This window comes from Equus quagga, chromosome 6, assembly GCF_021613505.1.
Source record: "Equus quagga isolate Etosha38 chromosome 6, UCLA_HA_Equagga_1.0, whole genome shotgun sequence".
Taxonomy (NCBI): Eukaryota; Metazoa; Chordata; class Mammalia; order Perissodactyla; family Equidae; genus Equus; species Equus quagga.
The window spans coordinates 130,558,734-130,586,283 of record NC_060272.1 but is presented as its reverse complement, the minus strand read 5'-3'; the positions used below and the strand labels follow the sequence as shown (position 1 = coordinate 130,586,283).

Genomic DNA, 27,550 nt, shown 5'->3' with positions numbered 1-27,550 from the left:
ATAAAAGTTTCCCAGAAAGCCCAGGCCCAGATGGCTTCACTGGTGAACTCTACCAAATGTCCAAAGAACTGACATCAGTCCTTCACAAACTCTTCCAAAAAATAGAGGAGCCAAATTTCTCAACTCATTCTCTGGATGAAAACTCTGCCTTGGGGCAATCATTACCTATCTCTTTATCGCAGAAGTTGATGACAACAGCCCAGACTGCTTACCCATGAAAACAGGTTCAGACTGATCCAGTCCCCTGGAGCAGCGGTTCTTAACGTCAGCCACGTGTAAGAACTGCTTGGGGAACTTTTAAAAATCCAAGTGCCCACATTGTATTCAGATCAGTTATATCAGAGTCTATGGGGGTAGGACCCAGGCAGCAATAATAATAATAATAATAATAATAATAATGATGATAATGATAAACAACCCTCTAGGTGATCTAACTGTAAGACAATTTCCTTTTAAGGAAAGCTAAGGGCTATGGATAATAGAGGTACAAATGCCAAACTGTGATTCTCTATTGGGTCATTCCAATCTCCCCCACCCTTGCTAAACTCCCAGGGCTGATAGGTCAGACCCTAAGGAGAACACCTGCACTCAATTCTGCTTCTAAGGGTTAACAGGTGAGATACTGACCAGGGACGCTCTCTGGGCACAGCTAGAGGAGTGATCATCAGAGGCTATGTGGTGCCCAGGGCTCTCTACCACAGGATTCATCCTCTCCACTTTCCTTAAATTCACTGGGATTGACACAGACCAGGGCCTGGCTTTTGGACCCTTCCAAGTACAGCAAGAATTAGCAGAATGACAAAGATGTTAAGGAAGCTCCACGGAGGGGAAGCTGTATGAGCAGAGGCAGAGAATCAGGACTGTGTAGTGGATAGGGGGGAACTGGAAGCAATCAAGAGGGCATAAAACTGAAAAGTGGGCCAGGGCATGGAGAGAGGCTGCAGAGAAATTTTTCAGGACTCTTACTGGCAAGTGACAGGAACCCAAATCCAATTAGTTTAAGCAGAAAGGGGGGTTTATTGGAAGAATTCTCAGATAGCTCACAGAATTAAAGGAAGAGGTGCAGAGACTTGGCGCACTCTGGGAATCTCGGATCAAACGGGTTCAGTGCCATGAGGATTCTTTCCTTCTCCCTCTCATCTTGGCTCCTCTCTGGCCTCAATATCGCAAGCTTTTCATATTGACAAAAAGTTAAAAAATTTTTTTTGCTTTGTTTCCATTTAGGAAATCTGAGGGATGAACTTCAATAGGCACAGCCTGGTCACAAGCCCCCCTCCCCGCTCATAGCTTGGAAAAGTAAGGGTAGGGCAACTCTAATTGGTATTTTTCCAATAATCTCATAGTTAGAATGGGGGAGATACTTCTCTCAAAGAAAGAGAATGCTGTTCTGAAAAGACCAAGCCATAAACCATTACAGAGGCAGGTCCCAAGTCACAGGTAACTTTTTATGTCCTGGTGGAGGTGTCAGGGAATCATGAAAGACTTTAAGTAAGGGAATGACATGACCAGGTTTTATTTTAGAAAGGTAAGCATAGTATGTGACGAATGGACTCAAGGAAGTCAAACTATGCAAGAAGAGAAAGCAAATAATTTATTCCAAAAGACTATGCGAGGATGTCTAGGCCAAGCAGAGTTGAGAGAGGAAAAGAGAGGAGGGGTCGGATTTGAGAAACACTTAGAGGTTAAAAGCAGAGTTTAATAATGAATTGAACGTGTAGGGTGAGGCAAAAAGTAGGCATCAAGGACAACTCAAGAGCTTTCGGTTTTGAATGATGGAGGATAAAGGTTCTATTAGCTGAGGCAGGGAAAGAGGAGGAGGAGATTCAGGTCGGGGGGAAGGCAGTGGTTGTCTTGGCCATTTGAATGTCAAGTATTTGTTAGGCAAACAGCTGGATATAAACAGGATTCTGAAACTCAGGGGCAAGATCAGGGAAGTATAGATTTACAAGCAATTAAAGCCATGAGAATAGCTGAGATCACTAAGCGTAAGTGAGCAGAGAAAGAAGTATGGTGGATAAAGGCTAGAATCCCGAGGAACACTAATACTACAGGGTTGGAGAGAGCAGGATTTCAGAAAGCAGTCTTGGAATAGTCAGAGGAACAGGGGAACCAGAGAGTATTGTCACAAAAGCCAAGGAAGTAGAGATTCTGGTGGAATGATTCCTCACTGGTGTCCGATGCACTAGAGGTCCAGCTCGAGGAGTGAACGTCGCCCATTAAAATTGGCAATATATGAGTCACTGATAACATTGGCAAGGTAAGAAACAAGGCAGGAACCTTTGCTCACAGTGAACCCCAAGATAAGGAGCTTAATTTGGATGATGGATTTTAGGTAATGATGGGACATTTAATTGGGAATGCCCAGAATTAAAAATAAGAATAATAGGTCTCAGGGCCGCCCCGTGGCTGAGTGGTTAAGTTCACGTGCTCCGCTTCGATGGCCCAGGGTTTCCCCGGTTCGGATCCTGGGCACAGACATGGCACTGCTCATCAAGCCATGCTAAGGCAGTATCCCGCATGCCACAACTAGAAGGACCCACAACTAAAAACATACAACTATGTAGCGGGGAGCTTTGGGGAGAAAAAGGAAAAATAAAATCTTTAAAAGAATAAGAAGTCCAGGCTACTGACAGTTCCCTTGAGTCATTACGCATAAGTAATAGTGAAAGTGATGAGTGTGAGACATCTCAAGGAGAGAATGAAAGGTGAGAAGAAGTTCAAGATTGGAAGTATAATGGAAGAAATATTTAAAGGGCTGAGTGAGAACTTGTAGGGAAGCCAAGCAAGGTTTCAAGAAGGTAATGAGGACTAGTATGATGTTTGCTCCCACTGGAAGGCTTCTTGGGAGGGTGACGTCAGTTGGGGTGAGAGAGGGTTACACACTTGCCTCATTCCCACCTATAACTAGACAATTGTGATTGTTCTCGGTATCCCTTGGGCTGATATAGAGACTCTACAGAACTGGTGTTCAACAAATGTTTATTGATTTGCTGACACATGAAAGGCTGGTGCATGTGGCACTGAGGCACCCAGCGAGGCTGGAGGAAGGGATGCTGCTGGTGAGACACTGAGTAAGGAGGGGACGATCAGGCTGGAATTTGGACTTGCTGCAGTACTCCAGGTGCCTCCCAAGCAAAGAATGAAGGCCCTGCTTTTTCACTGTTAATAATCCCTCATATGAGAAGAGCATGTTGCAGTTAACAAAGCACTCATGACAATTACCCCAATTATTCCTCACAAAAGCCTTGGGAGGTAAGCACGGTTTTACTAATAAGGCAATGGAAGTTTAGAGAAGCGAGTAGGCTACTCAGTAGTTATTAGATGGCAGACCCAGGGCCCGAGCCTGCATCGTTCCTTGCTCTTTCCTCTATACCACAATGCTACTCGTTAAATTTGATTTCTGTAGTGGTGGTTTTAGGCTGAAGTGATAGTAGTAAAATTGGATCCTTTTGAAAAATATTTATTGAGTATAAATAAATGTCCTATACATTAAATATCAAGAAATATTCATTATTGATTACAAGTCAGGCTGTAATACTGAGGGAATCACAGAATCAAAATATCCACTCATGATACAGTAGTGCTAATTCCATTCCAATACCAGACACTGTAATGATTCACTCACAAGACACAACAAAACTCAGCAAAAAAGGCCATCACTTTAACCGACCTATAATACCACAATAGAAAATGGTTTTGAATCATAATATGACAGTCCCAATAATCTCATCTTTGTCTTATTAATCTATCAGGTCAATTCGAGGTTGTGGACTTACACTGTCATAGAATTTAAGGACTCCCATTTCCTTGGTTTTATTTTGAACTATTCTTATGGAATGAAGTCACACATACCCACTGATACTTTTAGGTAAGTTAGTCTTTCCTAAGAGAAAAGGTATACAAATTTAGTACAAGGAAAGTATCCCCCAAGCAATGAGTCTTTTAACGGAAAACAATAAAAGAGCAATGTAATTAACTTTTCCTTTGAAGAAAGGAAAGAAACCTTAATCTGTTATGGTAAATTTGGAAAGATAAATATTCCTAGTCCCAGAATACGTGTTTATTTTACATGATGTCCTTGAATGATGCAAGTCTATGAAGCGGGGATCTGTGGCAATCCGAATTCATCCACCAGGACTCCATCCTGTGAAAAGGAAGCAATGTTTAGTGCCACTATTTTTCAAATGATAAAAAAAAAAAAAAAAAGATTATAAATATTTAGTGGTCAAAACTTATCTCTAAGTGTTTAATCAATGAAAACCAAAAATCCCACTTGGAAGATGAGAATGAGATTTTTTTATGAAAGGCAAAAGGGGAAGTGATGAACCAGGAAAAGGACTGGAGGGGATCAAAAGGGGAGAGCCCTTGCAGGGCAAAGGAACAGTCAGAGAGAAAGAAAAACTCAGGTGTACACCTGGAAAGGGGAAAAGGGGCTGGGAGGGTCCAGGAGGAAAGGCTGAGGAGTTAGTCCTTGCCTCCAGATTCGCATTTTCACTCTGATCCGTAGAGTGAACAATTACCTTTCATAGCCTCCCAAATCTCTGAAGGAGCAGTGCCCTAGTTCGGGCAGCCACTTCCACATGATACTGTACTATAAACTTAGAGGTGCTGACACCACTATCAATTAAGAACCCACATCCCAACAGCACATTTAACTCAGGAATCTGTGACCTTCTAGAAGTGGAAATAACAAAGATGTTTCAGGGAATTCAAAAGGTGAGCTACGGTAGTATTAATAAAAATTATTTCAGGTGTGCTGAGAAAAAGCAACCTATATCCCTTGAACTGTGAAGTGGCCAGAGATATGGGGGTGGGGTGGGGTGGGCAACAGAGAGAGGTAAGACCTCTCTAGGCTCCAGGCAGAAGAGAGTGGCACAGGAGGGGAAGACGTACATTCAGAGGAATCAGCTAAAAGGGACCTGAGAAATTACCTACTCCCCACATTCGCTCCCTACATTTTAAAGGTGGGAAAACTGATGAGGTTCAGAGAGAAGACATGAATTTCTAATTTGCTCAAAGTCATACAGTGAATAAAGGTAGAGCTGAGACTGGCTCTCACTCAAGGTTTCTGTCAACCACATTGTGCATACTTGATGTGCATGCTGGGAGATAAGGCAAATAGCAGGGCTGTCAATGTCCAGTGGCAAGAGAAAAAATGACACAGGAACTAAGATGGAGTGAACAGGATTTCATTAGAAGTGAAATCTTCTCTTTTTATAATGACAACCAGATAGCCTTGGACAAGGCTTTAAGTTCACAAAGCTCTTTTACATACAAGACCTAATCTGAGCTACACAACAATTATGTGAGATAATTATCATTATCTCCACTTTACAGATGGAAGGAACAGAAAACTTCGAAACAGCTAAGTGATTTGCCAAGGTCTCACGGTTAGTTAGTGGCAGAGACGTAAACCCAAGTGTCCTGATTCTTTTACCTTGTTGAATTAGAATCTTTCCACATTAAGTTTTATACTTAAATTATTAATCCCTAGTTTAGAAAAATCCACCCCTAATGAACCACTGGGTCTGGAGAGTAGACCTTTCTTTTATACTCCTGCCTAGCACAGTTCATGCAAGTGTTGCTGACGCTTTCCCAGAAAATGTCTAAAACCTGTAAATGGAACTCAGTGCAAGCTCACAACAAGGGTAATTATGTATATTACACAAATTGTCATCATATAAGAACATTCCTAGGCTTCCCTGGCACTATTTACACAGCCTGTCCATAATCCAACGCAGGAAAATTGAGTTTTTAAGGGTTCCCAAAACAATGACCGAGACAGTCTTTGCTTGTACTAACTTAAGACTACGTTTTAAATTCCCAGACTGGTGATCAAACATAAAACCTTTACAATTTCACAGAAAATATAAACAGAAGAAGCTTCCACCTTATTCTTTGTGTCAGTGGGAACACCTTCTGGAATTGCAGGTGCAGATGCTGCTTCATCCAGGTAAGAACTGTCCTCATCGGCCAGAAGCTCATCGCCCAGGGCGTCCAACTCTGAGAGTGAATAGTCAACATTTAAAAATACGTCACCAAGGAAACTGGCAGCTAATGTTAAGAAAGCCAAATTACTTATAAGAAGACGAAAATTTAAAAACAAAGGGAACGGGACTATTAATTTCTATTTTCAAAATAAAAGATTATCATTATAAGAAATTTTCTAGGGAATAGATGTGGTAAAATCTATGAAAAAGCAGAATAAAAATTCAAGAAACAAAACAACCATTCCCCACAGGCTTACAAGGCCCTAGTCTTCAGAAGACTCTAGTTATCAGTCAGTCAATCCAAACTAGAAAATCCTGATAATAAAAAATGTAAAAAATCCTCTCATTTATTGATGAACTTGAAAGAAGGTAGTGAAAGAAGGCAGAAGATTGCTGTATACCGAGTGACCATTACATGAAATCAGGGTTTAAACATAAGTCAACAGTAAAGTGAATCAAAAGTGATCGGAGGAATGACAATAGCAGGTAGAGACTCATCAGGGGAAATTCTAGAGATGGAAAATAAGAAAATAAAGAAATGAATGGGGGGAAAAAAGGTTCTAGGCAAATACAGAACATGCAGAGAGAAAGTAGCAGCAGTAATGTGACAGGGATTATCATGTGACAGAGAATTCAGAGTGAGGTGGTTCTGCCATCTACCCAGCTACTCATATGAGAAATTGACAGACATCCCTGACACCTCCTTCTCCCTCCACATCCAATTATTGTCTTGTCATTCACCCTCCTAAAATTTCTTCAAACTGTTCACTTCTCTCTGTTTCTGCTACCACAACCTTAGTCTCAGCCACCATCATCTCTTAAATGGACTGCAGCAATAGCTTCTAGATTCCTCTCTGAGGCCACTCAACAACCTCTCCCATTTGACCCTGCTAACCTCTTCTCATCTTTCAGGTTCCATGCCTGTCCCCCACTCCCAACTAGGTTAGAGTGCCCGGCTACGTGCTCCATGGCACCCCATACTTCTTCCCAACAGTTTGTGCTCCTGTAATTAATTACTTAAAACAAGCAGTTTCTTACCCCTGCTAGAGAAGTTTCATGAACGCAGGGATCGTATCTGTTTTCTTCAGTGCTGAATCCCCAGCACCTAACACAGTGCCTGGCATATAGTAGATGCACACCAAGTATCTGCCAACCCCTGTCTCGATCTGCTTTGTTGTTCTGAGCGTGAGGACTCCAAGTAGCAAAACAGGGAGAACAAGATCGAAGGAAAAGGCAGGGAAGGCAGTCCAGAGAGCAGGCACCAGGTCAGCAGAGGCCGCCCTGGACCTTCCTTCAGAGCCTCTTTGTCCCACAGTCGTTGGGGGAGTAAGCAAGCCTGACGTGGCTGCCTCACGAGCTCTTCGCCCAGAGACTGTATAAACTAACTCTCCAGGAACCTCCACGGGAATTTTCTCTAGCATTTGGGGAAAGCTCCCAGGCAGCTGCTCCTTTCAGACTCTAAAGCTATTATGCATGGCTTTTCCCATAACTTACCTGCTTCTAGGTCATCTTCATCTAATTCTGGGGTGCCATAACTACGACTCAGTGCCTCTTGGATTTCATTTGCATCTTCCATCATATCCTCTAGCTGGTCTTGTAAATCCTATAGAAATACAAGACAGGATTTTGAATCATTTCTTACCATTTTTCTCTAACTACCTCCTGCCCCTACTCTCTCCTCTGAATCTTACAAATGAGCGGTTTTTAAAGAGATGACGTATATAAAATGCTGAGCACATAATCGGTTCCCCAATGCTGTTAGTTCCCCTCTTTTACCCCAGCCCTTGGCTAGTGACTGTTTTTAGTCAACAACTGAGCAGGTACTCCTCTAAAGGACGGGTTCGAGTAACTCCTCAATGTCCCTTCTAATTAGAAGTGTAAGAAAGAAAGCTTAAAGAATTGGTTAAAAATCACAAGCCTGAAGATTTCCCCTAACAATAACTGTGAATGCCATGAACCCACGTAATCCTCCTCCTATTTTCGGTGGTAAAAATGTAAACTCAAAAATAAAGAAAAGTAGAATTGGTGATCTTGCATTTAAATTTAAGGTGCTTCATGGAAATCCAAAGTCCTATTGCTACATGCCCATCAGCTCTCTGTTGTTACAGAAAGTTTAACTTGAAACATTAAATCGGGCAACGTCTACATTATCAACATTTTCCTAGTTAATGGAGAAAAGGAGGTAATTGAGAGAAGCAAATTATTCTTCTTGAGTCAGCCAAAGACTGACTACACTTGCAGGGAAAGGAGGTAGGAGTGGAAACAATTGGTGGTACAAAAAGTTCCACTGGGCCCACCCTAGAGGGAGAAACAGAGTAGGCATCAGGATAGGCTTGATATCTGAGACTAGGCTGGTGAAAAAACTGACGGAGGGCACAAATCATCTGTGAATGATCTGCTTGGACTTAACTGGGAGACTACCACAAGGCCAGAAAGAATGCAAAGCCAATCTGAAAAGTGGTATGGCATAGTGAAAGGCAGTTAGTACAACGGTTAGGAGAGAAGACTCTGGAGTCAGACATACCCAAGCTCAAATTTTGCCATTACTCAACGACAAGTCTTAACTAAGCCTTAACTTCCTCATCTGTAAAATGGGATTATTAATAGCCATACCTCATAGGGTTATTGCAAGGATTTATTGCCATAAGATTTTTTAAACACTAAGCATTTAATACCATCTATCTTCTACTGTGTTAAGAATGTGCCGAACAATATGCTCTTCTTCACACACCGAAAATTCTACATGGGGGAACAGACTAGTGTTGATAATGCAGAAGGTCCAAATTAGCAGCACCTATCCTTCAGAATTTCTACAGCAATGCAAAACATGTGAAAATTCCTTCCAGGACCCCAAATCAGAGGTTTGTTTTTTCATATAAAGGGTAGAAAGTAAAAAGGAGAAAAATATTTTTTAAAAAAGGAAATACTTTGCTTTTCTGCATTTCCAACTGCCAAACTACCACACTGCACACATGTAACATTCTGCTATACAGAGAAGCACAGGCTGAAACAATAATTTATAGAGAGTGAAAATAACATACACTACTCAAGTTAAGCTTATACTATGCTATTACATATCAAGATAAGTCTCCCCAAGTCATCTATGAATGGGATTCCTAGCAATAGACTGTGGGATAGACACAGGAAAAAAATCCTCACACAGAATTAGCAGGTTCCAGTCTGGAAAAACAAAGGCAATATAAACAAACACAAGCACTAGACTTGACGTGCAGACACTGAAGAACAGAAAGGACGGAAACAGAGGAACGGGCACACACAGACGCAAATCTTACAATGAGAGCTATAAAACAATGAAAATGTTTTACAACTAAAACATTTTAGGAAGAAAAATGAAATTCAAAATATATAGGCCAACCAAAGACCCCCTCCCCAAAAGAGTGAGAGAGAAAGGGGTTCTCCACCTGTCGTGGGGCAAATCTCTTAGGGGAGAGGAAAAGGATAATGAGGCGGGGAGACAGACAGACCACCACAGGTGAAAGATGCAGAGACATACAAAAAACCAGAAAGATCAGAGTTTCTATTTTGTCTATTAAATAGCTCTCATTAAAACACAAGGAACCCTAAACGCAGAAAATAATATTTTATTATCATATAGTATTGTAAAAAGACAAGCACGCACAGAACATTTTTCTCAGTAAATCTCCTGGAAGACATCACTTGGCTCAACTCCTTGTAAGCAGAGACTGGAAGGAGGATTAGAGATGGCTTTGGGCAGTGTAAGGAGGGGTGCCCCCCCAAAACCCAAGATGGCAGGAAGGCCTTCGCTTTAGACTACAGACCGGTTCTACCTGAGAATACCTGATGGCATTTTTACCCCTGCAGAGGCAGTACCATGCCAGTACACAGTAAGTACTCAACCAACAAATACGGCTTGAATCAGAAAGAACTGCTTTATCTCCTTTAATAGCCTCTCACCATTTGAACAGCAACCACCACTTTCTGAGCACCAACCAGGGCCAGGCATTGTTCAGGGCGCTGGGGATGCAACAGTGAACAAATCGACCCCCTGCCCTCATTGAAAGACACATTCTGCTCAGAGGGTAGAGGTAAGGAGCACTGTCACTCATCCAGAAAAGCCTCTCCTCTGGCCAGTCACCACGCACTCCCTCTGCCACCCCTGCTTCCATCGGGCTGTTCACCTGACAGAGGTGAGAGGAGCCAGGCTCTCAGGGCTCACCCCACCTCTGCCAAACCATGAGCTCAAAAGACAAGCCAATTTTAAGGACCTAATGACATTATTATTAAAAATCTAAAGAGAATTACCAGAAAACTCCTGGAGGACAGGTATTATACTTTATTAATCCTGTATCCACAATTAGGTAATCCATCCAACCTAATATAATGGCTGGACCTCAAAATATGTTTTTTTAATAGAGAGTTTTATATCAACTTATAATACTACCTCAACTCTATGCCAGGAACTGTGTTAAGCACTGTATGTTTATGTTCTCATTTAACACTTGTGACACTCCCGGGAAATGGGAGCAGTGTCACTATTTTACAACTGAGGGAACAGAGGACGAAACATCAAGTGCATTAGAAGTAACAGGAAACTGGAAGCTTATTTATTGGGGTCTTATTATGTGCCAGGCATTTTGCATTCAGATACACCAGTTCATTTACTTCATCCTCACAATAACCGTACGTGTATTACGATCCTTGTGTTAACAAAAAGGAAGATGAGACCTTTGTACCCCTTCCCAAAGTTACTCTACTAGTGAATGCCAGGCCCAAGATCCATCCCTCTTCTGCGTTCTTCCCATCACAAACACAGCCATCTGGATTCTCTCAGAAACTGGTGCATGTTCTTAAAGAAATCCATACACATCTCACCTCGATCTGGTCGATCTTCACTTGTTTGTATGCTTTCTTCATTTCCTTTACTCCCAGTTTCATAGCATCAACCTAAAAAAAGGTAAGAGAAAACACAATGTCTTAAGAAGCCAAGTTGGTTAAACTGTCTCTTAAAAACCATGGGCAAAGAGCACAAGGTACAGAAATCAAACAAAATCATGGGAGAAGGTGCTCCGGGAGTACCGTGGTCTTGGTGTCCTTCAGAGACTGGATGGTGTAATTGGCTTGCTCCATGTTAAATGACTGTTGGGCGAGATTGTCCCGCTGCTGCTCATACCTTTTGAGAGTCAATTAACAACAGTAAATGTGAGCCAGACAGAAATCCTCAGGAGGAAAGTATCTCTGAGCAGGAGAATTTTCTTAAAAAAAAGTTTAAAAAAATACACAGAAAAATCGGCAAAAAACAATTTAATCACTCTAATACAAACGTCAGTTGATGTATCCCTCCAGTCTTTCTCCTTTATACGTATTTTAGCTACAATACTATTTTCCAGTTAACATTATAGCATTTGCTCTTTTCTGTTGCTACAAAGTCTTAATAAATATGTCTTTATAATATTTTAGATAATTTCCTACGCTAACTTCCCAGAAGTGGAATTTTTGGGGCAAAGGGCAAGGCTATTTTTAAGGCTCCTCATACATATAGTGGAAGTGTTTTTCCAGTAGACTGGACTCCTTGAGGACAGGTATTATACTTTATTAATCCTGTATCCACAATTAGGTAATCCATCCAACCTAATATAATGGCTGGACCTCAAAATATGTTTTTTTAATAGAGAGTTTTATATCAACTTATAATACTACCTCAAAGACATATGTCACTATAGTCTTTATATAATATTTGGAAACCATCTAACTATCCAACCAGAAGAAAAACGGTCAATTCATGGTGCAGGCAAATGGTGATGGAATATTATAACCCCACTGAAAAGTATAAAGTTTCCAAAGAATATTTGAAAGGACAGAGAAATGCTCATGATATGACATTAAGTGGAAAAGGATAACCTATATACATGCCATTCGTTTTCTTCCAAATTTCTACAATGCACATGTATCCTTTTATTTTGAAAAAAGTTACTTAAAAATTGCAAAGCTACCAATTAAAGAGCTAACAGTTTTACCACACTCTCACCACTCTAGGCATTAGAATTTCTTTTTCCGATTTTGTCTAATCTAAAAGGAGTAAGATGGTATCTGATGTGTTATAAAAAGTCATTTTATAAATAGAAATAGAGATATCAACCACCTTTCTGGTTCCTTATTAGCTGATTATGTCTGACCTCTACAACCCTGCAGAGGGTCTCACCAGCTGGACAGCCCACAGGGGTAAACACCAAAGACACAATCTGGCTTCTGCTCAAACAGTGGGATACAGCCACCTAAACAAACTAAGGACCCCTAAATCTTTTGGTGGGAGGGAACAAATATTTAAGATTCCCAATTTTAAAGACAAACAAACAAAAATAAAAAAGGCACACTCTAATTAGATAAATAACGGGAGGACCACACCCTATCAAGCTGGGCAATCCAATACAGAAGCTCTAGCCACTTATGGCTACTTTAGTTCTTAAAATCAAATAAAATTAAAACCAGTTCCTTAGTCACACTAGCCACATTTCAAGTATCAACAGCCACGTGTGGCCAATAGCTACTGTACTGGACAACACAGATAGAGAACATCTCCCATCACAGCACAAAGCTCTATTTAGACGGACAGTGCTGCAGCAGATGGCGCTGAGCACGAGGGGAGAAAAACCCAGGTATCAAGAATCAAGAATGCTTATAATGTGGTATGAAAACCTGAAGGAATGGAAGACCACCTCCCTTTTGGTTAAACCTGCTAGAGGAAAGGGGATTACACTTATAACTTACATCCGCTTTTGCTTTAAAACCCGCAAGGCTTTCTGCTTGACCATATTCTAGGGAGAAAAACAGATTTTAATGAAAAGAAGTGGAAAATACACATCCGGTAAAAGAAATCTCCCACATCCCCAAACTCACATACCTACTTAGTCTCTTCTCCAAAGTAGCAGACATAGTACTCCCCAACTGTCCACCTCCTGAGCACAGTCTTTACGCCTCAGCTCAGCAGACAGAGATGAGTGCACTTTACATCCACCCACAGCCCCACCAGTGCCAATTCTGTATATCCAGTTGCTTCAGGGAGATTCCCACCTCGGACACCTGCTATCCACTCAAACCTAACAGGCCCAAATGCCTCAACCTGCTCTCATGTCGGAGATGACCAACAACGACCCCACCCATCTCTCACTTCTCTAGGTTGAGAACCTTTGCATCAACCTTACCTTTCCTCTCTCTGGTGTCTCTTCACACACAGCCACCTAGTTCCTGATTTTTAGAACTCACTTTCACACTGATGCCTCCACACCAGTCTCACTACTACCACCATGATTTAGGATTTCACCTCCCCAATGACCTTTCTGCATTCCATGCCATCCAACTAAGATGGCTGGGAAAAGCTTCTTGTCGCTTCCCTTTCTACACTGTTCCACAAATCACTTTATTTGTCTCCTCCAATGAAGAAGGAAAAGCAGATATTGTTACTTCACAGTGATAACAATACCTAACATGTACTGAATGTTTCTAAGTACTAGACACAGTGCTATGTAGTTCACACAAACAACTCATTTAATGCTCACACTATAAAGGAGATATGATCCCCATTTTACAGATGGGAAAACTGGGGTTCAGCAATGCTAAGTAACTTGCCCTAGCTCAAAAGGTCAATAAGTTATGGAGATGAGAAAAAACAAGGTACTTTTATATCCACAGTCCATGCACTTAAATATGGTACTCTATGTTTCTACCTAACAGAAGATGAAAATAAGAAATTGACTTTATCAAGGTCACAGCTAGTAGGTAGTAACAGTGTTATTAATAGAACACTGGTCTCCAGGCGCCTACTTCAGTACTTTTTCCCACATGCCAATCCTCAACCGGTCTATTATACCTACCTAACCTGACCAGCCTGGCAACTCACTCTTTCTGAGCATGGCCCAGCCCTCCTTTCTAGATTGCCACCTTCTCAGTATAATATGCTAATTCCCACACACATGCTTCCGGACATGTGATCAGCATCTTCTCTCCACCAGGTCAAACCCCAGCCTCCCTCCTGAATCTGGCTGCAAACTCTCCTCCCAGAAGGATGCACCCTCACCCAGGTTTTCGCCTTACCAGACTGTGAGCACCTCTCCTGTATCCCTCACTGGCCCCCACCACCAGGCCCTGCTTCCACAGGTGCTCAAGTTAGGCTGTCACAGCACCTTCTGCAGCTGCCGCCTACCTTACCTTGGCAGGACCCTCTCTCATCTTCTTGATTTGATCCTTATACTTCACTAGCTCCGCATCCAGTCGGGAAATCTTCTTGTCAATGGATTCTGCCCTGCTGTCCACCTTGAGGGGAAAATATCAAAAGCAGGGGTAGTTATTGCAAGACACTAACACGAGAAGGGGCAGGAGAGGAAGAAATACAGAGGAAGAAGAGAAAAATAAAGAAGAGCATATGGTGAAGAGAGGAAAACAGTGGTTCCCAACAGGGAGGAAGATTCCCAGTCAGAAACACTGGGGGGCTTTTATAAGTTCTACTCCCCCCCCCCCATTCTGATATTCCAGGGTCCCCTTCAAGTGTGTTTGGGCAGAAGAATAATTTGAGAATCACTGGGCTAAGCTGAGATTTCCCTCGAACTGGAGATTAGTCAGGCTGGGGGCTTAACCAGGAGGTGTGTGAAACGGGCCAGTGTGCAGTGGACCCCGTTAGGGCTGCAGATCTAATGCTATTCGCTTAGGTAGCAGGTGATGGCTTACAATTAGGGGCCAGAGCTCTGAATTCTGTATTACTGAGATCCAGGATTGCGGTAGAAACCTAGGATCTCAAGCTGAGGGTCGTGACGTGGGAGAGGGGTGAGGGATGAAAGAGGGTAAGGGGTCGGACCGGACGAGGTAGGAAGGGAGTGTGGGCCTATGGCTGGTCGGGGTGAGGGGACAAAAAAAGCAAGTGGACGCCGCAGGGGGCATTGGGTTGGGTATAAGTAGGGCGAGGCAGTGATGGGTTAGGGTCCCTGGTCTGTGGCGTCAGAGATGACTTGGGGCACAAGAACGAAGGTGGAGTGGAGAGACCCGAGGTGAGTGGGCCCGGACCGGGAACGAGGTGGAGCGGGCGCCGGGAGCCGGAGGTGGGCGGGGTCGGGGCGTCAGAGGCCCTGAGCCCAGTTATGCGCGGTCTAGTGCCCACCGTGCCAATGCAGTCAGTCAGGCTGGGCGGCGGAGCCTTGGGTTTCGCTTTCCCGAAGAATCGGTTCATCTTGGAGGGCCGCGAAGAACACCCAAACACCGGAGCAAAACCAGAAACGGAAGCACAATCACCTCCGCCTTGACTTCCGGCCCCATCCTGCGCAAGCGCAATGTGCCTATTTCCCGATCCTTCTTCCGGGTTTGCGGCTCAGCCTTCCGGTCAGGGGAGCTCCCGCAGGTTGGAGGTGGGCACGGAGAGACAGCAGGGGGCGTGGCCCGGCTCAGGGAATGGGCGTGGCTTCAGATGAGCAAGGTGGGGCCTCGGTGAGTGGGTGGGGCCGAGACGGCTTTAGCGGAATAGAGCGGGGCGGAAGCGGGCCTGCTCCGAGGGAAGGGGCCGGCTGGGCGGGCCGGCGGGAGGAGGTGCCGGGGCGGGGAAGGGCGGGGAAGTGGCCGGACGCGGGTGTCAGGCGCCGCGCTCAGCTCCCACCGCTGGGTTGCCAACAAGCGCGGGTCTGGCGGAGCGCGGTGGCGCGCGGAGATCGCGAGGAGACCGGGAGCGGCTGGACCCCCGGCGGCGCGCCCCTCGGTCGGGCCGGGAGCCGCGCCAGTCGGTGCCGCCGGCCGAGCGCGGTCCGCCTCCCTGTCGGTCATCGATCCGGAGCGCGGCCGGCGGGCATGCCGGATCCACCAGGGGCGCCGCCGCCGGCGCTCGCAGGCCGCGGGTGAAGAAGAAAGTGCAGCCTCGCTCGGCCCGGGGTGAAGAGGTGGCCCAGAGCGAAGAGGTGACCCCGAGCGAAGAGGAGGCCCGGAGCGAGGAAATGGCGGCAGCCGGGCTCAGCGTGACCGTCACCCACAGTGAGCGCGGGCGGGCGGCCTGTGGGTTCAATGCCGGGCTGCGAAGGTCCGGCGGGGTTGGCGCGTTTGGCCACGTGTCCTCGTGTTTGTCCCGGCGTCCGAAGGTGTGGGGTCCTGCCTGTGTCCGCGGTGCCGGCTTCTGTGCGGGTCTTGGGGCAGCACACCTCTCCACGAGGCCGGTGTATTTCGTCTCAGGCCGTTTGTTTGGTCTTCCATGTCCGAGCCTGCCGTCGGGGTCCTGATTGCATGGGTTACTGTGTGCCTGCGCAGTGATTGTGGGTCTTCGTGTCAGGCTTGTGTTTGGTCACTTAGTGTGTGACTGCTCTGTGTCTGGACACGTCCGTGTGTGCCGAGTCTGAACTCGTGTCCGCGGTTTGAGTGGTCCCTGCGTCCAGGCGTACACTCTGCGCTCCCTTTGGGGCTGCCTCCTGTTGGAGCTGACACAAAACTAAACAAAGCCAGTTCACCGGGGAGCTGAGTCCATGAGGTTTCCTCAGGACCAACTAAGGGAGACCCAGGGCCCCGGAATCTGATGACCGGGATTCTAGATCCTGCAGTTTGGGGTGACCTTGGGATGTCTCCTTTCCAGGCATCTGGTTTCCTCTCGTGAAGCAGAGTTGGTAACAACTGTTCCGCTGACTTCATGTGGCTATTGAGCGAGCTCAAGGCTTGGCATAATGCGCTGGACACAGGCTACCTCCTTACTGTCCGCATATCTGGAAAAGAATTGGCACCTCTGCTCCAAAAAGGAATTTTCTGCTGTTTAAGTTTATTCACTCATTTGTCTATTTCCTGAGCACCAACCATGGATGTGCCCTGCTGTGCCCAGTGGGAGCTACTTGGAGGAAAACCAGACCCTTGCTCATTACTGCAAAGGAAACAAGACTAGGACAGTGCAGAGTATAGGGCAGTCACGCCACGGGAGGCAGATGGCTTGTGATGAAACGCCTTGACTTTCAAATCAGATAGATCTGAGGTCAAGTTCTGACTCCCCACTTGGGTCTCCATAGGCAGGTCTTGACTGGACTGAACTCAGTTTGCTTATCTGCGAAATGGGTAATAATAGGTAGTACCTATTTTGAGGGATTGTTCTGAGATTTAGGTAAGATAATGCATGAAATTAGCCTAGTCAGCCGCTTATGGGTGTTAAGTGCTTAAAATGTTAGCTGATATCCCTAATATTGTTAGTTATTTTAATAGAGGAAACAAAAATCCTTGAGCAGGTCACCAGAGGAGAGCTGGGCGGCGTGGGGGGAGGACAGGTTGTTTGGAGTAGGTGGTGTATGAACTGGGCCTTGAAGGCTGGGTAAATAAATAGTCAGCCTATACTGGTTTATGTGAAAGAGTTTTCTTCATCGAACACTTTTCTCTCTCCCCAGGCAATGAGAAGCATGACCTACATGTTACCCCACAAGAGGGCTGTAGCGAACCAATTGTTCAAGACCTGGCCCAGGTTGTGGAAGAGGCCACGGGGGTCCCGCTGCCTTTTCAAAAACTCATATTTAAGGGTAGGCATTTCTCTTCTAGCTTTGGGCCATTATGGCTAAAGGGCCTGTTTAAAACCACTTAACTGGGGCCAGCCCGGTGGCGCAGTGGTTAAGTTTGCATGTTCTGCCCCCCGGCGGCCCGGGGCTCGCTGGTTCAGATCCCGGCTGTGGACATGGCACGGCTAGGCAAAAGCCATGCTGTGGTAGGCATCCCACGTATAATAATAGAGGAAGATGGGCGTGGAACTTAGCCCAGGGCCAGTCTCCCTCAGCAAAAAGAGGAAGATTGACAGTAGTTAGCTCATGGCTAATCTGCCTCAAAAAAAAAAAAAAAAAAAAGGTTAAAACCACTTTAACCTTACCTAACGGTAACTCCCAGTTTTCAAACTGGGACAGTTTTCATTTGCTTGTTTATTCATTCATTCCTTCAACAACTGTTTATTGGGGGTCTACTATGTACTGGACACTTTCAAACATTTGGACAGGTGTGAGCGTGGAAGTCTCGTGAGGGAGGCAGAAATCTTACCATTTCTGATGAGGCGTATGGGCAGTCTTGCCTTAGATCCTCTTTCCATTGAATGTTCATATGGCACTCCTTACCACTGCTGCATAACTTGTGTTGAAATTACTGTTAAATAATTGTTTTCATGGTTGCTGAACATCTGATTTCTCTGTTAGAATAACAGACTGGATGAGGGCAGAGAGACTGCTGTGTGTCCCATGTTGGCATAGTGCTGGCACAGAAGGTGTTGAACAGACTTACCAGGGGCCTGGATGGGGCAGGCCCAGTGGATGATGCTGGTTTCTGCTGGGACCCACCTTCTCTCTACCCCCTCATCCTTGTCTTCCCATTCCCGTGGGAAGCCATTATTTTGGTATCTTGTGGGGCCAGATTTATCCTGTTTGGTGCCAGTCATAAAGAATTTAGTGATGGGAAGCATTTTTATTTATACTTTATAGTGCAATTCCTTGTCTTTTCTTTTTAAAAAATTTCACTTAAAAATTATAACAGCAGTAGAAATCCATGTTTCAGAATAGAGGAAAGCGTAAAGAAGGAAATATTCTCCTGGGTAAAACCCCTCATAGCATTTCAGTATATTTCTGTCCAGCCTTTTTTGTTTTTCCTGGCATCCAGAAGTATGGGTTCCTGTTTGTGTGTTTTGTTTTGTTTTTTAGTTGATAAAACTAGGTATACAGTTTTTATAACATTTTTTCTTGTAACGCTGGGTCATCAACATTTACTGTGGCATTAAAGTTTCCTGAAAAAATGGGCTTTAATGCCTACAGTCTCTTGTACTGATGTATATTTAATCAGTCCCCTGTTCCTGAACTTTTGGCTCTTTCCAGTTTCTCACTATACTGAATAAGCTTGCCCTGAAAATTACTGTATAACAGTTATATATAGTCACATGTCCAGTTACTTGTTTAGGATAGATATCTGGTGTGGAATTACTGCTCAAGACATCTTCTAGGGGGCCGGTCCTGTGCCCGAGTGGTTAAGTTCGCGCGCTTTGCTCTAGCAGCACAGGGTTTCGCCACTTCGGATCCTGGGTGCGGACATGGCACTGCTCGTCAGGCCACGCTGAGGTGGCATCCCACATGCCACAACTAGAAGGTCCCACAACTAAAATATGCAACTATGTACTGGGGGATTTGGGAAGAAGAAGCGGGAAAAAAAAAAAAAAGACGTCTTCTAAAAAGCTTATACCAGTTTCTCTTTTCATTAGTGAACACGCTTGTCTATTTCCTGTACCCTTGCTGAAATCTATTTTCATTATTGTGCAGTTCTTACAAGTTGGCATGACTTTCTTATCTTTTCAGGAAAATCTCTGAAAGAAATGGAGACGCCGTTGTCAGCACTTGGAATACAAAATGGTTGCCGGGTTATGTTAATTGGGAAAAAGGTAAATTGCTTTTTCTACCAGAATACCTCAGATCACTGAGTAAGGTCTTTTATACGTATTTCTGTTTAGAAGGTCAGATTGGAGACCCAGTTTCTGCACTGGTGAAGTAGCTGCCTGTAAACAGATGGAGTCTGTTTGTTGGATGGAGTTGCCAGTTTTGTTCTCAGATGCCGTCTCCTGTTCCTTAGGGCTTCTGCTCTGGGAATAAGGAGCGGTAGTGTTGCTTGCATAACGTGTCAGTGATGGAATCTTAGTCTGGTTAAAATGATGCCCGAGACAGCCCTTACTCACTTGGAGGGGAATTTGCAAGAGAGCATTTTGTTAAAATAAACCTGTAGATTTTAAAAATCAGTACTCTGTGCAAGTTTCAGGAGTCTCTCTCCGTTTAACTCCCCCTTTTTACTAAAATCTCCCACAAGGGAAAACCCTCTTTGGCTGGAAAGAAAAGTTCAGACTAAAGAACTGAGGGAGAAAAAGAGCCGGTTGGTGACAGGTGAGGACAGTAGCCCCTGGGTGACGAGAGAGGGCCATGGCTGGTCCTGCATTGTGACACAGTGGAATTGTTGGTCATATGAAGTTCCCTTACTTGGAGCGAGGTGGCTGATTCAGAGTGGAGAGAGGGCCGAGATTAGCAAAGTGGAGGCGAAGAAAATCTAGTCCAGAGTTGGAACTGCCAGGAGACTGGCGCTCAAGATTTGGCCACAAAGAAAAATGTGAACATTCTGGGATAGTGTAAAAGTGGGAAGCTGCTGGCCCTGTCTACCAGTTGTTTAGGTGAGAGAAGGAGGAAATATTCTCAATTTCTTGCTCAAGGATCAGGGATAATGGTGATGGGCAGTGAGCAGAACCCAAGAGTTGAGTTTGAAGAAGCTATAGGACTCCAGTTGGAGCTGTCCTGGGGTTTGTGGAGCCAAGTCTGATTTAAGGCTCAGCTCCACCTCTTTTGGGCTGTGTGACCTTAGTTTACTTTACAGTACCATCAATTTCATCATCTAAAACAGTACCTCCCTCCCTGGGTACTTAAAACAGTAATACAGGTCAAGCGCTTCAGATAGTACCTGGCATAGAAGGAATGATAAAAGTATTCATCATCAACACCATCATATTCAGAGGAGAGCTCAGTTGGTGGGTGACATTTAGGAATTCCATTTAAAGGAATAGTAGAATCCCACCTGTCTCGCCAGTCTGGCCTCCTCACAGATGTCCACTGTAATGTGTTTACCCTCCAGGCTTCAGTCTGGGGTCTGTAGATGGTCAGCCCCAGGCTGAGGTTGAATCTGGAACTTGGATTGCTCCATTCTCTGAACCCGAGCTGTCAGGGCCCTCGCCAGAATGTCTCCCTAATACCTTCTCTCTAGCCTAGAGACTTTGTAGATAGAAAACCTTAATGTATAACCTTCTGACTTGGTTTCGAAGAAGCAGGAGAGTTAAAACTATTTTTTCTCAGTCGTTTAGCTCAATTGTGGTCCTGACAGAGGCTACTGTTCTTGGTGATTATTCACTTCATTTTAGAACAGTCCAGAGGAAGAGGTTGAACTAAAGAAGTTGAAAGATCTGGAGAGGTCTGTGGAGAAGATAGCTGACCAACTGGAAGAGTTGAACAAGGAGCTTACCGGAATCCAGCAGGTAATCTCTCAGCGGCCTTTGACTTTCTCCCTTCTCTGAGAACTTTGTGGAGATAGGAATGAGCGGTGACGAGGGCAGCCTCTGTAGTCATACTCCTGGGTGCAGATCCTGGCTCTGCCCTTTCTGTTACTGTGGGTAAGCTTGCTTTGGTCTAAGGTCCTCATCTGTAAAAAGGGGATGATGACAGCACCTCCCTCTGAGGGTTGTTGTGAGGATTAAATAATAGTTTGAGCCTGACACATACCAAGTGCTTTGTAAGCGTATCGTCATTGTTATTTTCAAAGCCCAGCCAGTGACCATTTGTGCTCCTAGGAGAGCACCTGCTGTGCTAGGATCACATATGTCTGAAATAGAATAGTTAGCTTCTCGCAGCCTAGTCTGTTACAGTGTGTGTGGCAAGGCAAAGAACATTTTGTAGATTCATAGAAGGTCCAAGTTGAGTATGATCTTAGTGAGGAGTCATCCTATTCAATTCCTCATATTAGAGATGGGGTACTGAAACCCAGGTAAGGATTAGGAACAGCCTCAAAACACGTATTTCTTTTTGACACTCTCATTTTATAAGATTAATGGATGTGTTTTCATTATAAAAGTAATACATGCTGATTGTACATAACTTTTTTTTTTTTTTTTAAAGATTTTATTTTTTCCTTTTTCTCCCCAAAGCCCCCCCGGTACATAGTTGTGTATTCTTCGTTGTGGGTTCTTCTAGTTGTGGCATGTGGGACGCTGCCTCAGCGTGGTCTGATGAGCAGTGCCATGTCCGCGCCCAGGATTCGAACCAACGAAACACTGGGCCGCCTGCAGCGGAGCGCGCGAACTTAACCACTCGGCCACGGGGCCAGCCCCTGATTGTACATAACTTTTAAATAAACATGTGGGCACTAATAGGGAAAATAAAAATTACCTGTAAGGCCCTGACTCAGAGATAACCATTGCTAAAGACTTGAATCTATTTTTTCATCTTAAAAATAGCTGATTTAATTCTATATACACTTTGTAACTTATTCTTTTATTGGATTAAAAAATAGAACATTTTCTTATGTCATTAAAAATGATCATAGTTTTTAAAACTTGCATAATATTTTATTATATATGAATGTATCCTAGTGACCTAACCAATTCTCTCTTCCTCACCTAACATTATTTTACCATTATGCATAATGCTTCTTTGACTCTCCTTGGACATAGATCATTTTTGACCATTTCTGATTGTTTTATGAGAATGAATTCTTTGAATTGGAATTGCTGGCTAATGTTTTCTCCATGTTGTCAGACCTGCATTTGTAGCTCTCAGCTTTGATACACGCCCTCAAAGATCCCTGCTGTCCACCTGTTGTCACCAGCTACCTGGTCATTAGGCCATGCAGTGTGAATATACAGCAAGACAATTTAATAAGAATAATGCAGGTGCTGCCATTTGTTAGCACATTTGTGTCGAGAATTATATTGAGGGTCCACATAGATTCCCCTTTGTCCTCACAGTAGCCCTCTGGGGTGTGGGTATCATAAGCGCCATTTTAAAGATGAGGACACTGGGGCGCAGATAGGTTCAGTCAGTTGCTCAAGAGCACAGGTCAGTCCATGGCAGTTGGAATACGAGCCCAGGCCTATCAGACTCTAAACCCTGTGCTCTTAATGCCTGCCTCTTGTGTGTGGGTAGACACTGGGGCCTGGGGCTTCACCAGAGCCAGGCCTCAGGAGGCATTTGCAGCTCCAGTAGGCCACATGAGAGAGAGTGGCCTGCAGCCTGTCACAGTGCTTGGGATGGCCCAGGCCAGCTTTTCTGTTTTTTTCCAGAAGATGAAATTATGGTTCTGAGGTCTGGACCAGCCTCTTGGGGAAACGTGGACTGTGGTTGTGGCTGCTTTATCAGTGCCGTGGCTTGGAGCTTTCCATCGTCCTCAATGAACCCTTGCAGTAATGTATTATTCCTCCACAGGGTTTTCTGGCTAAGGATTTGCAAGCTGAAGCTCTCTGCAGACTTGATAGGAAAGTAAAAGCCACAACTGAGCAGTTTATGAAGATCTTGGAGGAGATTGACACACTGGTAAGTAAGGAGTCAGCTGAGCAGAACTAGTTTCCTTAGACTGCATTTCGTCAGTTTCACTATTTCACTAAGGCACTCTTCTTGCCTGAGAGTATTGAGTGCCTACTGCATGCCAGGGCCTCGGGGAATACACAGAAAGATACAGCAGTTCCTGATTTCTAGGCCTCACACCACACCAAGAGAGGGCTTGTGTCATTTTTATTTGTGCATGCTAGTAGCATCTAATCCTTGTGAAGCCGGGACCCACATGCTCCATGGTGTCATGGTCAGAGGGACACAGGGTTTCACTTTCCTGATGCTCAGACGACTGGTATTCCACTGAGCTCCTTACCTGTACGTAATTCAGTCAGACCCTGCTCTCGTGAGCCTGTTGGGAGTCACTGATGCCACGTTCCCTGTTACAGTTGATGGTAATGACATCTGTAGCCTGATGCCTCATTCTTGAGGGTGAACCACTTGGCTTGGGATTCTAGGGGGATGAGGGGGTTTGTAAAGAAGAAGCAGAAGGTGTTTTCCTGCCACAGTGAGCTCATCATCTGGCCAGGACATGGTATCCATACATAGTAAACAGTGAAAGGACAAAGTCTGAGTTACAGATTGGTTTCTATGACCCAGACGCTGAGAACAGAGGGAGCGTTTGTAGATGTGAGAGCCATGGGAAGGGCCATGTATGGTCCAGACCCCAGGAAATGCTTCCTGAACATGCATGTCTCATTCACATTGGTGACCTGTGACCTGTTTAGTGTACTGTGGGTATTTCTTTTTTTTTTTGAGGAAGATCAGCCCTGAGCTAACATCTGCCAATCCTCCTCTTTTTGCTGAGGAAGACTGGCCCTGAGCTAACATCCGTGCCCATCTTTCTCTACTTTTTATGTGGGACGCCTACCACAGCATGGCTTGCTAAGAGGTGCCGTGTCCGCACCCAGGATCCAAACCTGCGGACCCCAGGCCGCCAAAGTGGAACGTGTGCACTTAACCACTGTGCCACCAGGCCAGCCCCCACTGTGGATATTTCTGACGTGTTCTTATGTCATTTTCACTGAGGATTATTTATGTATCAATTTAATCTTCCACAGATTCTGCCAGAAAATTTCAAGGACAGTAGACTGAAAAGGAAGGGCCTAGTGAAGAGGGTTCAGGTGAGTGTGGCAGAGCATTACGAAGCGCCATGTGCTGAGAGGTGTGTGTGTGTGTCTGTTCAAAGTAGGGTAGAGTAGACGTGTGGTGTGTGGTCTGGGCATTTTTTGGTTATTTCTCAGCATGAACCCGGAGCATAAGAGCGCGTTTCGTGTCGCTGTAATCATATTTGAATTTAAGCTAACTGGGAAGGAGGCTCTCTGGAGAGCAGACAGGGCTGACACGCTACACAGCTCCAGGAGGCACCGTTCGTGCGTGCAGTGCCCGCTGAAATTGTGCAGTCGCAGGGGCAAGGCTTCCTGTCCTCACCACCCTTTTGGGGGTTGTTGGCCTTAGAGCATTGTCACAAACCCTGGTCCTGTGCTTCCCTCTACCTCCCTCTCCTCACTTTGGAGCCCAGGCCACCTTCGTCCCTGCACAGCCTGTTTCACCCTGGGTCAGTCACCCAGGGGTTCCCCAGAATGGCCGAGCCAAGAGCCTTGTGTGGGCCGGGCCTGGCCAGCCCTGTATGGACCCTCACTGCCCTGCGTTTGTCTTGTAGGCATTCCTCGCTGAGTGTGACACGGTGGAGCAGAACATCTGCCAGGAGACGGAGCGGCTGCAGTCCACAAACTTGGCCCTGGCCGAGTGAGGTGAGGCGGCGAGAGCCTGTGCTGCCCTGAAGAACAGCGCCACCAGCTCTGCCCTGCCCGGAGCAGAAGTTACCTGACTTCTCCAGGGCTGCTGGGGACAACTGGCTGGTTGCCACTTTTCCTTCTCCTTCGCCTGCTCTCAATGAACGAGTATTGTCTTATAATCTTAAGTACAGCTCCTGTCTGTCTTCTCTCCTGTCTCTGTGGCCGTGCTCTCCCGCCTTGTCTGGAGAGCCTTGCCTCCCAAGTCTTCCCGGCTCTTCTGACCTTTGGGTGCTTGCTTTGGGTAGTGAGAGCTCTCATTTGTCCTGGGGTAGCTGCAAGTTTATGGGCCACCCCAGTCTTCAGATACATGAGGCCTTTTTGCCCTGTGGTCCCATAGTCCTGTAGACGTGTTGCATCTGGTCAGGAGTGTTGGGAATGGCTCAGAGCAGGTGTTTGACGCACAGGTAGTCCAAGTCTCCCTTGTTGTGACCTAGTTTTGGGACTCGGTGGTCGGTTCACAGACCCCGTTCTCCTCTTCCAGTGACCCTGCCCAGCCACAGGCTGTGAGATCTCAGGGGCCATTCCTGGGGTGGGGCCTGTGGTTAATGCCTAGACTTCCTTGTCCCCAGGCAAATCTCTAGAAGGTTAGAACCCAGTGTCGTCTGAGTCTCTGCTTGAAACCAAGTCAGAACCATGGCTTCGGAGGGGCAGAGAGGGGAGCCAGGGTGAGGAAAGCCGGTGGGTGAGGAAGGGAACCATAAACCTCCCAGGAGTTCCTTCAGAGGCGTTTCTGTCAGCCATACCCTCCTGAGAGCCTATTTCCTTCAAGGCTGTTCTGCATTTTGTGGCCTGCCTCCTACCCCCACTGTTATTTTTTAAAAAATCCAGAAAACAGTTTATATACACATCAGCAAGCAGAAGAGTGTTTAAACTTCTTTTTGGATAGATAAAGTGGTGTTTCTCGTCGTAGCTTATGTTTAACAAAGTTGAGAGTGGCCCTGTGTGCTAGAACTCTTTAAACGGCTCAGCTCTTCTCACCCCATTTTTTTCCACAGTGCCCAGGAGACAGGCTCCCAAGAGGCCACTTTGAGGCCGACCTTATTTGGCAGACAGACACTGAAATCCAAGGAATTTAGGGCTGCGTGGGTGGGAGTAAGGATAAGGTGGCGGGAGGGGTGGACAAGTAGCCGAGGCTCGGGGCCCAGCCCACCCCCAACTGTAATCAGAGCAGTTCAGTATTCATCTGTTTTTGTATAGTAGCTATGTGGCCTCGGGCCACAATTAATGAGAGGTTACTGTGTGCCACATGCTGGTCTAAGGTCTTTAGGTATATTAGTCATTTAATAATCACACAACCTAGGAGGTAGACAGATACTACCCCATTTTAGAGAGAAGGAAACTGAGAGAGCTTAGGGAATTTGCTCGAGGTTCTAGAGTCAGTGGCAAGGCCAGGACATAAAGATGGGCAGTTTTTGCTCTTCATCTCTACTGCCGCCCAACTGACAGGGGGTTGCTCACTCTCATTTTCTCTATCCCTCTCCCTCTATTTATCTCACAAGTTGGTCTTTCCACTTCCTCTCTGGCTCTCTCCAATTCATTCTCCACCCAGCATGCTGAGTGATCATGAAGTACAAATCTTACGGTGTCGGTCCCCTGCTTAGAAAGCTCCCGTGGTTCCGCATTCCTCTTAGGATCAAGGCCAGTGTCCTTGCCCTGCACTCCTCACATCTCCTCTCCAGCCGCTCTCCTGTTTGCTCTCTGCTGTCAGCCACTCGGGTCTTGGTTTGGGTCCTCAGATGCTCTGTACTCTCTCCTGACCTGGGGTCTTTGCACACATGGTTCCTCTGCTTGGACAGCCCCCCACCCCCCTGTCCTGGACGACTCATATTCAGTCTTCAGAACTTAACTCAGATATCTCTTCCATGGAGAAGCCTCACCTGCCGTCTGTCTGAGAAGGTATCAAGCCCCCAGGTGACGTCCTTTTACAGCTTGCCATGACTTTTCTTTTCTGTATGATAAACAGCATTTGTCATAGTCTGTGATGATTTATTTATGGGATTTTTTGATTACTATCTGCCTTTAACAGTAGACTGTACGTCCCTCGGTTAAGGAGCCTCTTTGTCTTAACAGCATATTTCGGCACGTTGTCTGGTTTATAGTAGGTGCTTAATAAATATTTGGAGGATGACTGAGTGTTGGATCCACATGTTGAGAGTGCAGTTCCCACGGCTGCACTTGGCCGCTGGAGCTCCAGCAGCACTGGAGTTCACAGCATCAACGCCCCCTGTCTTATTTAAGGGTTGAGAAAAAAGGCCCTAAGGCATGGGCTGCCCAGCACACGTGCAGGGTGGTGCCCGGGGCCTGTGCCCACAGCCCACCCACGCAGACCTACCCTTCCAAGGGTGTTTCTGCCTGTGAGCAGGGAGAGGACACTCCTCAGCTGCCCACTTTCCTGGGACAGGATCAGTCCCACTGCAGGGGGACAGATGGGGCTCTGTGATCCCACAGTCATCCTTCAGCCTCGCAGAGCTGGAGGAATTCTCCCACAGGCTGTTCAGTTAACGATTTCCACTTATCCTTCAAGGCCCAACTTGATGGTTACTTCCTCCAGGAAACCCTCCTTCCTCTGGCAGTTAGGCTTCTTTGGTCGAAAGTATCAGAAACCTAATTCCAAAGAGGTTGTCAAAACAGAAAACTTATTGGCAGCATGTCGAGTTATCCCAGGTGACTTGGGGAGGGTCAGGGGCAGCTGGGC

The 27,550-nt window shown here is 45.6% G+C and overlaps 2 protein-coding genes across 2 annotated transcripts; one reads left to right on the top strand and one right to left on the bottom strand.

The window, feature by feature from the left end:
• Positions 1 to 3,444: 3,444 nt before the first annotated feature.
• Positions 3,445 to 15,271, bottom strand: CHMP5 (charged multivesicular body protein 5). Its single transcript, XM_046663817.1, has 8 exons — positions 15,118 to 15,271; positions 14,175 to 14,279; positions 12,738 to 12,784; positions 11,049 to 11,142; positions 10,845 to 10,916; positions 7,485 to 7,593; positions 5,891 to 6,003; positions 3,445 to 4,144 (listed from the first exon to the last, which is right to left on the bottom strand). Exons 1-8 carry the CDS (start codon positions 15,184 to 15,186, stop codon positions 4,094 to 4,096), a joined length of 660 nt encoding a protein of 219 aa, XP_046519773.1. The 5' UTR covers positions 15,187 to 15,271; the 3' UTR covers positions 3,445 to 4,093.
• Positions 15,272 to 15,286: 15 nt separating this feature from the next.
• On the top strand, positions 15,287 to 26,829 carry BAG1 (BAG cochaperone 1). Its single transcript, XM_046663909.1, has 8 exons — positions 15,287 to 15,361; positions 15,470 to 15,974; positions 17,354 to 17,482; positions 19,283 to 19,365; positions 20,878 to 20,991; positions 22,934 to 23,041; positions 24,118 to 24,180; positions 24,720 to 26,829. The coding sequence occupies exons 1-8, from the start codon at positions 15,287 to 15,289 to the stop codon at positions 24,807 to 24,809; spliced, it is 1,167 nt and encodes a 388-aa protein (XP_046519865.1). The 3' UTR covers positions 24,810 to 26,829.
• The last annotated feature ends 721 nt before the right edge of the window (positions 26,830 to 27,550 follow it).

Bases quoted from the DNA above. Each gene is read 5' to 3' on its own strand.
- CHMP5 (XM_046663817.1), bottom strand. From the start codon at position 15,186: ATGAACCGATTCTTCGGGAAAGCGAAACCCAAGGCTCCGCCGCCCAGC. The intron at 14,280-15,117 runs GTGGGCACTAGA...TTTCCCCTCAAG, and splicing joins TGACTGACTGCATTGGCACG to GTGGACAGCAGGGCAGAATC. The intron at 11,143-12,737 runs GTAAGTTATAAG...GACTCTCAAAAG, and splicing joins GTTTTAAAGCAAAAGCGGAT to GTATGAGCAGCAGCGGGACA.
- BAG1 (XM_046663909.1), top strand. From the start codon at position 15,287: ATGTGCCTATTTCCCGATCCTTCTTCCGGGTTTGCGGCTCAGCCTTCC. The intron at 15,362-15,469 runs GTGGGCACGGAG...AGACGGCTTTAG, and splicing joins GGAGCTCCCGCAGGTTGGAG to CGGAATAGAGCGGGGCGGAA. The intron at 15,975-17,353 runs GTGAGCGCGGGC...CTCTCTCCCCAG, and splicing joins CAGCGTGACCGTCACCCACA to GCAATGAGAAGCATGACCTA.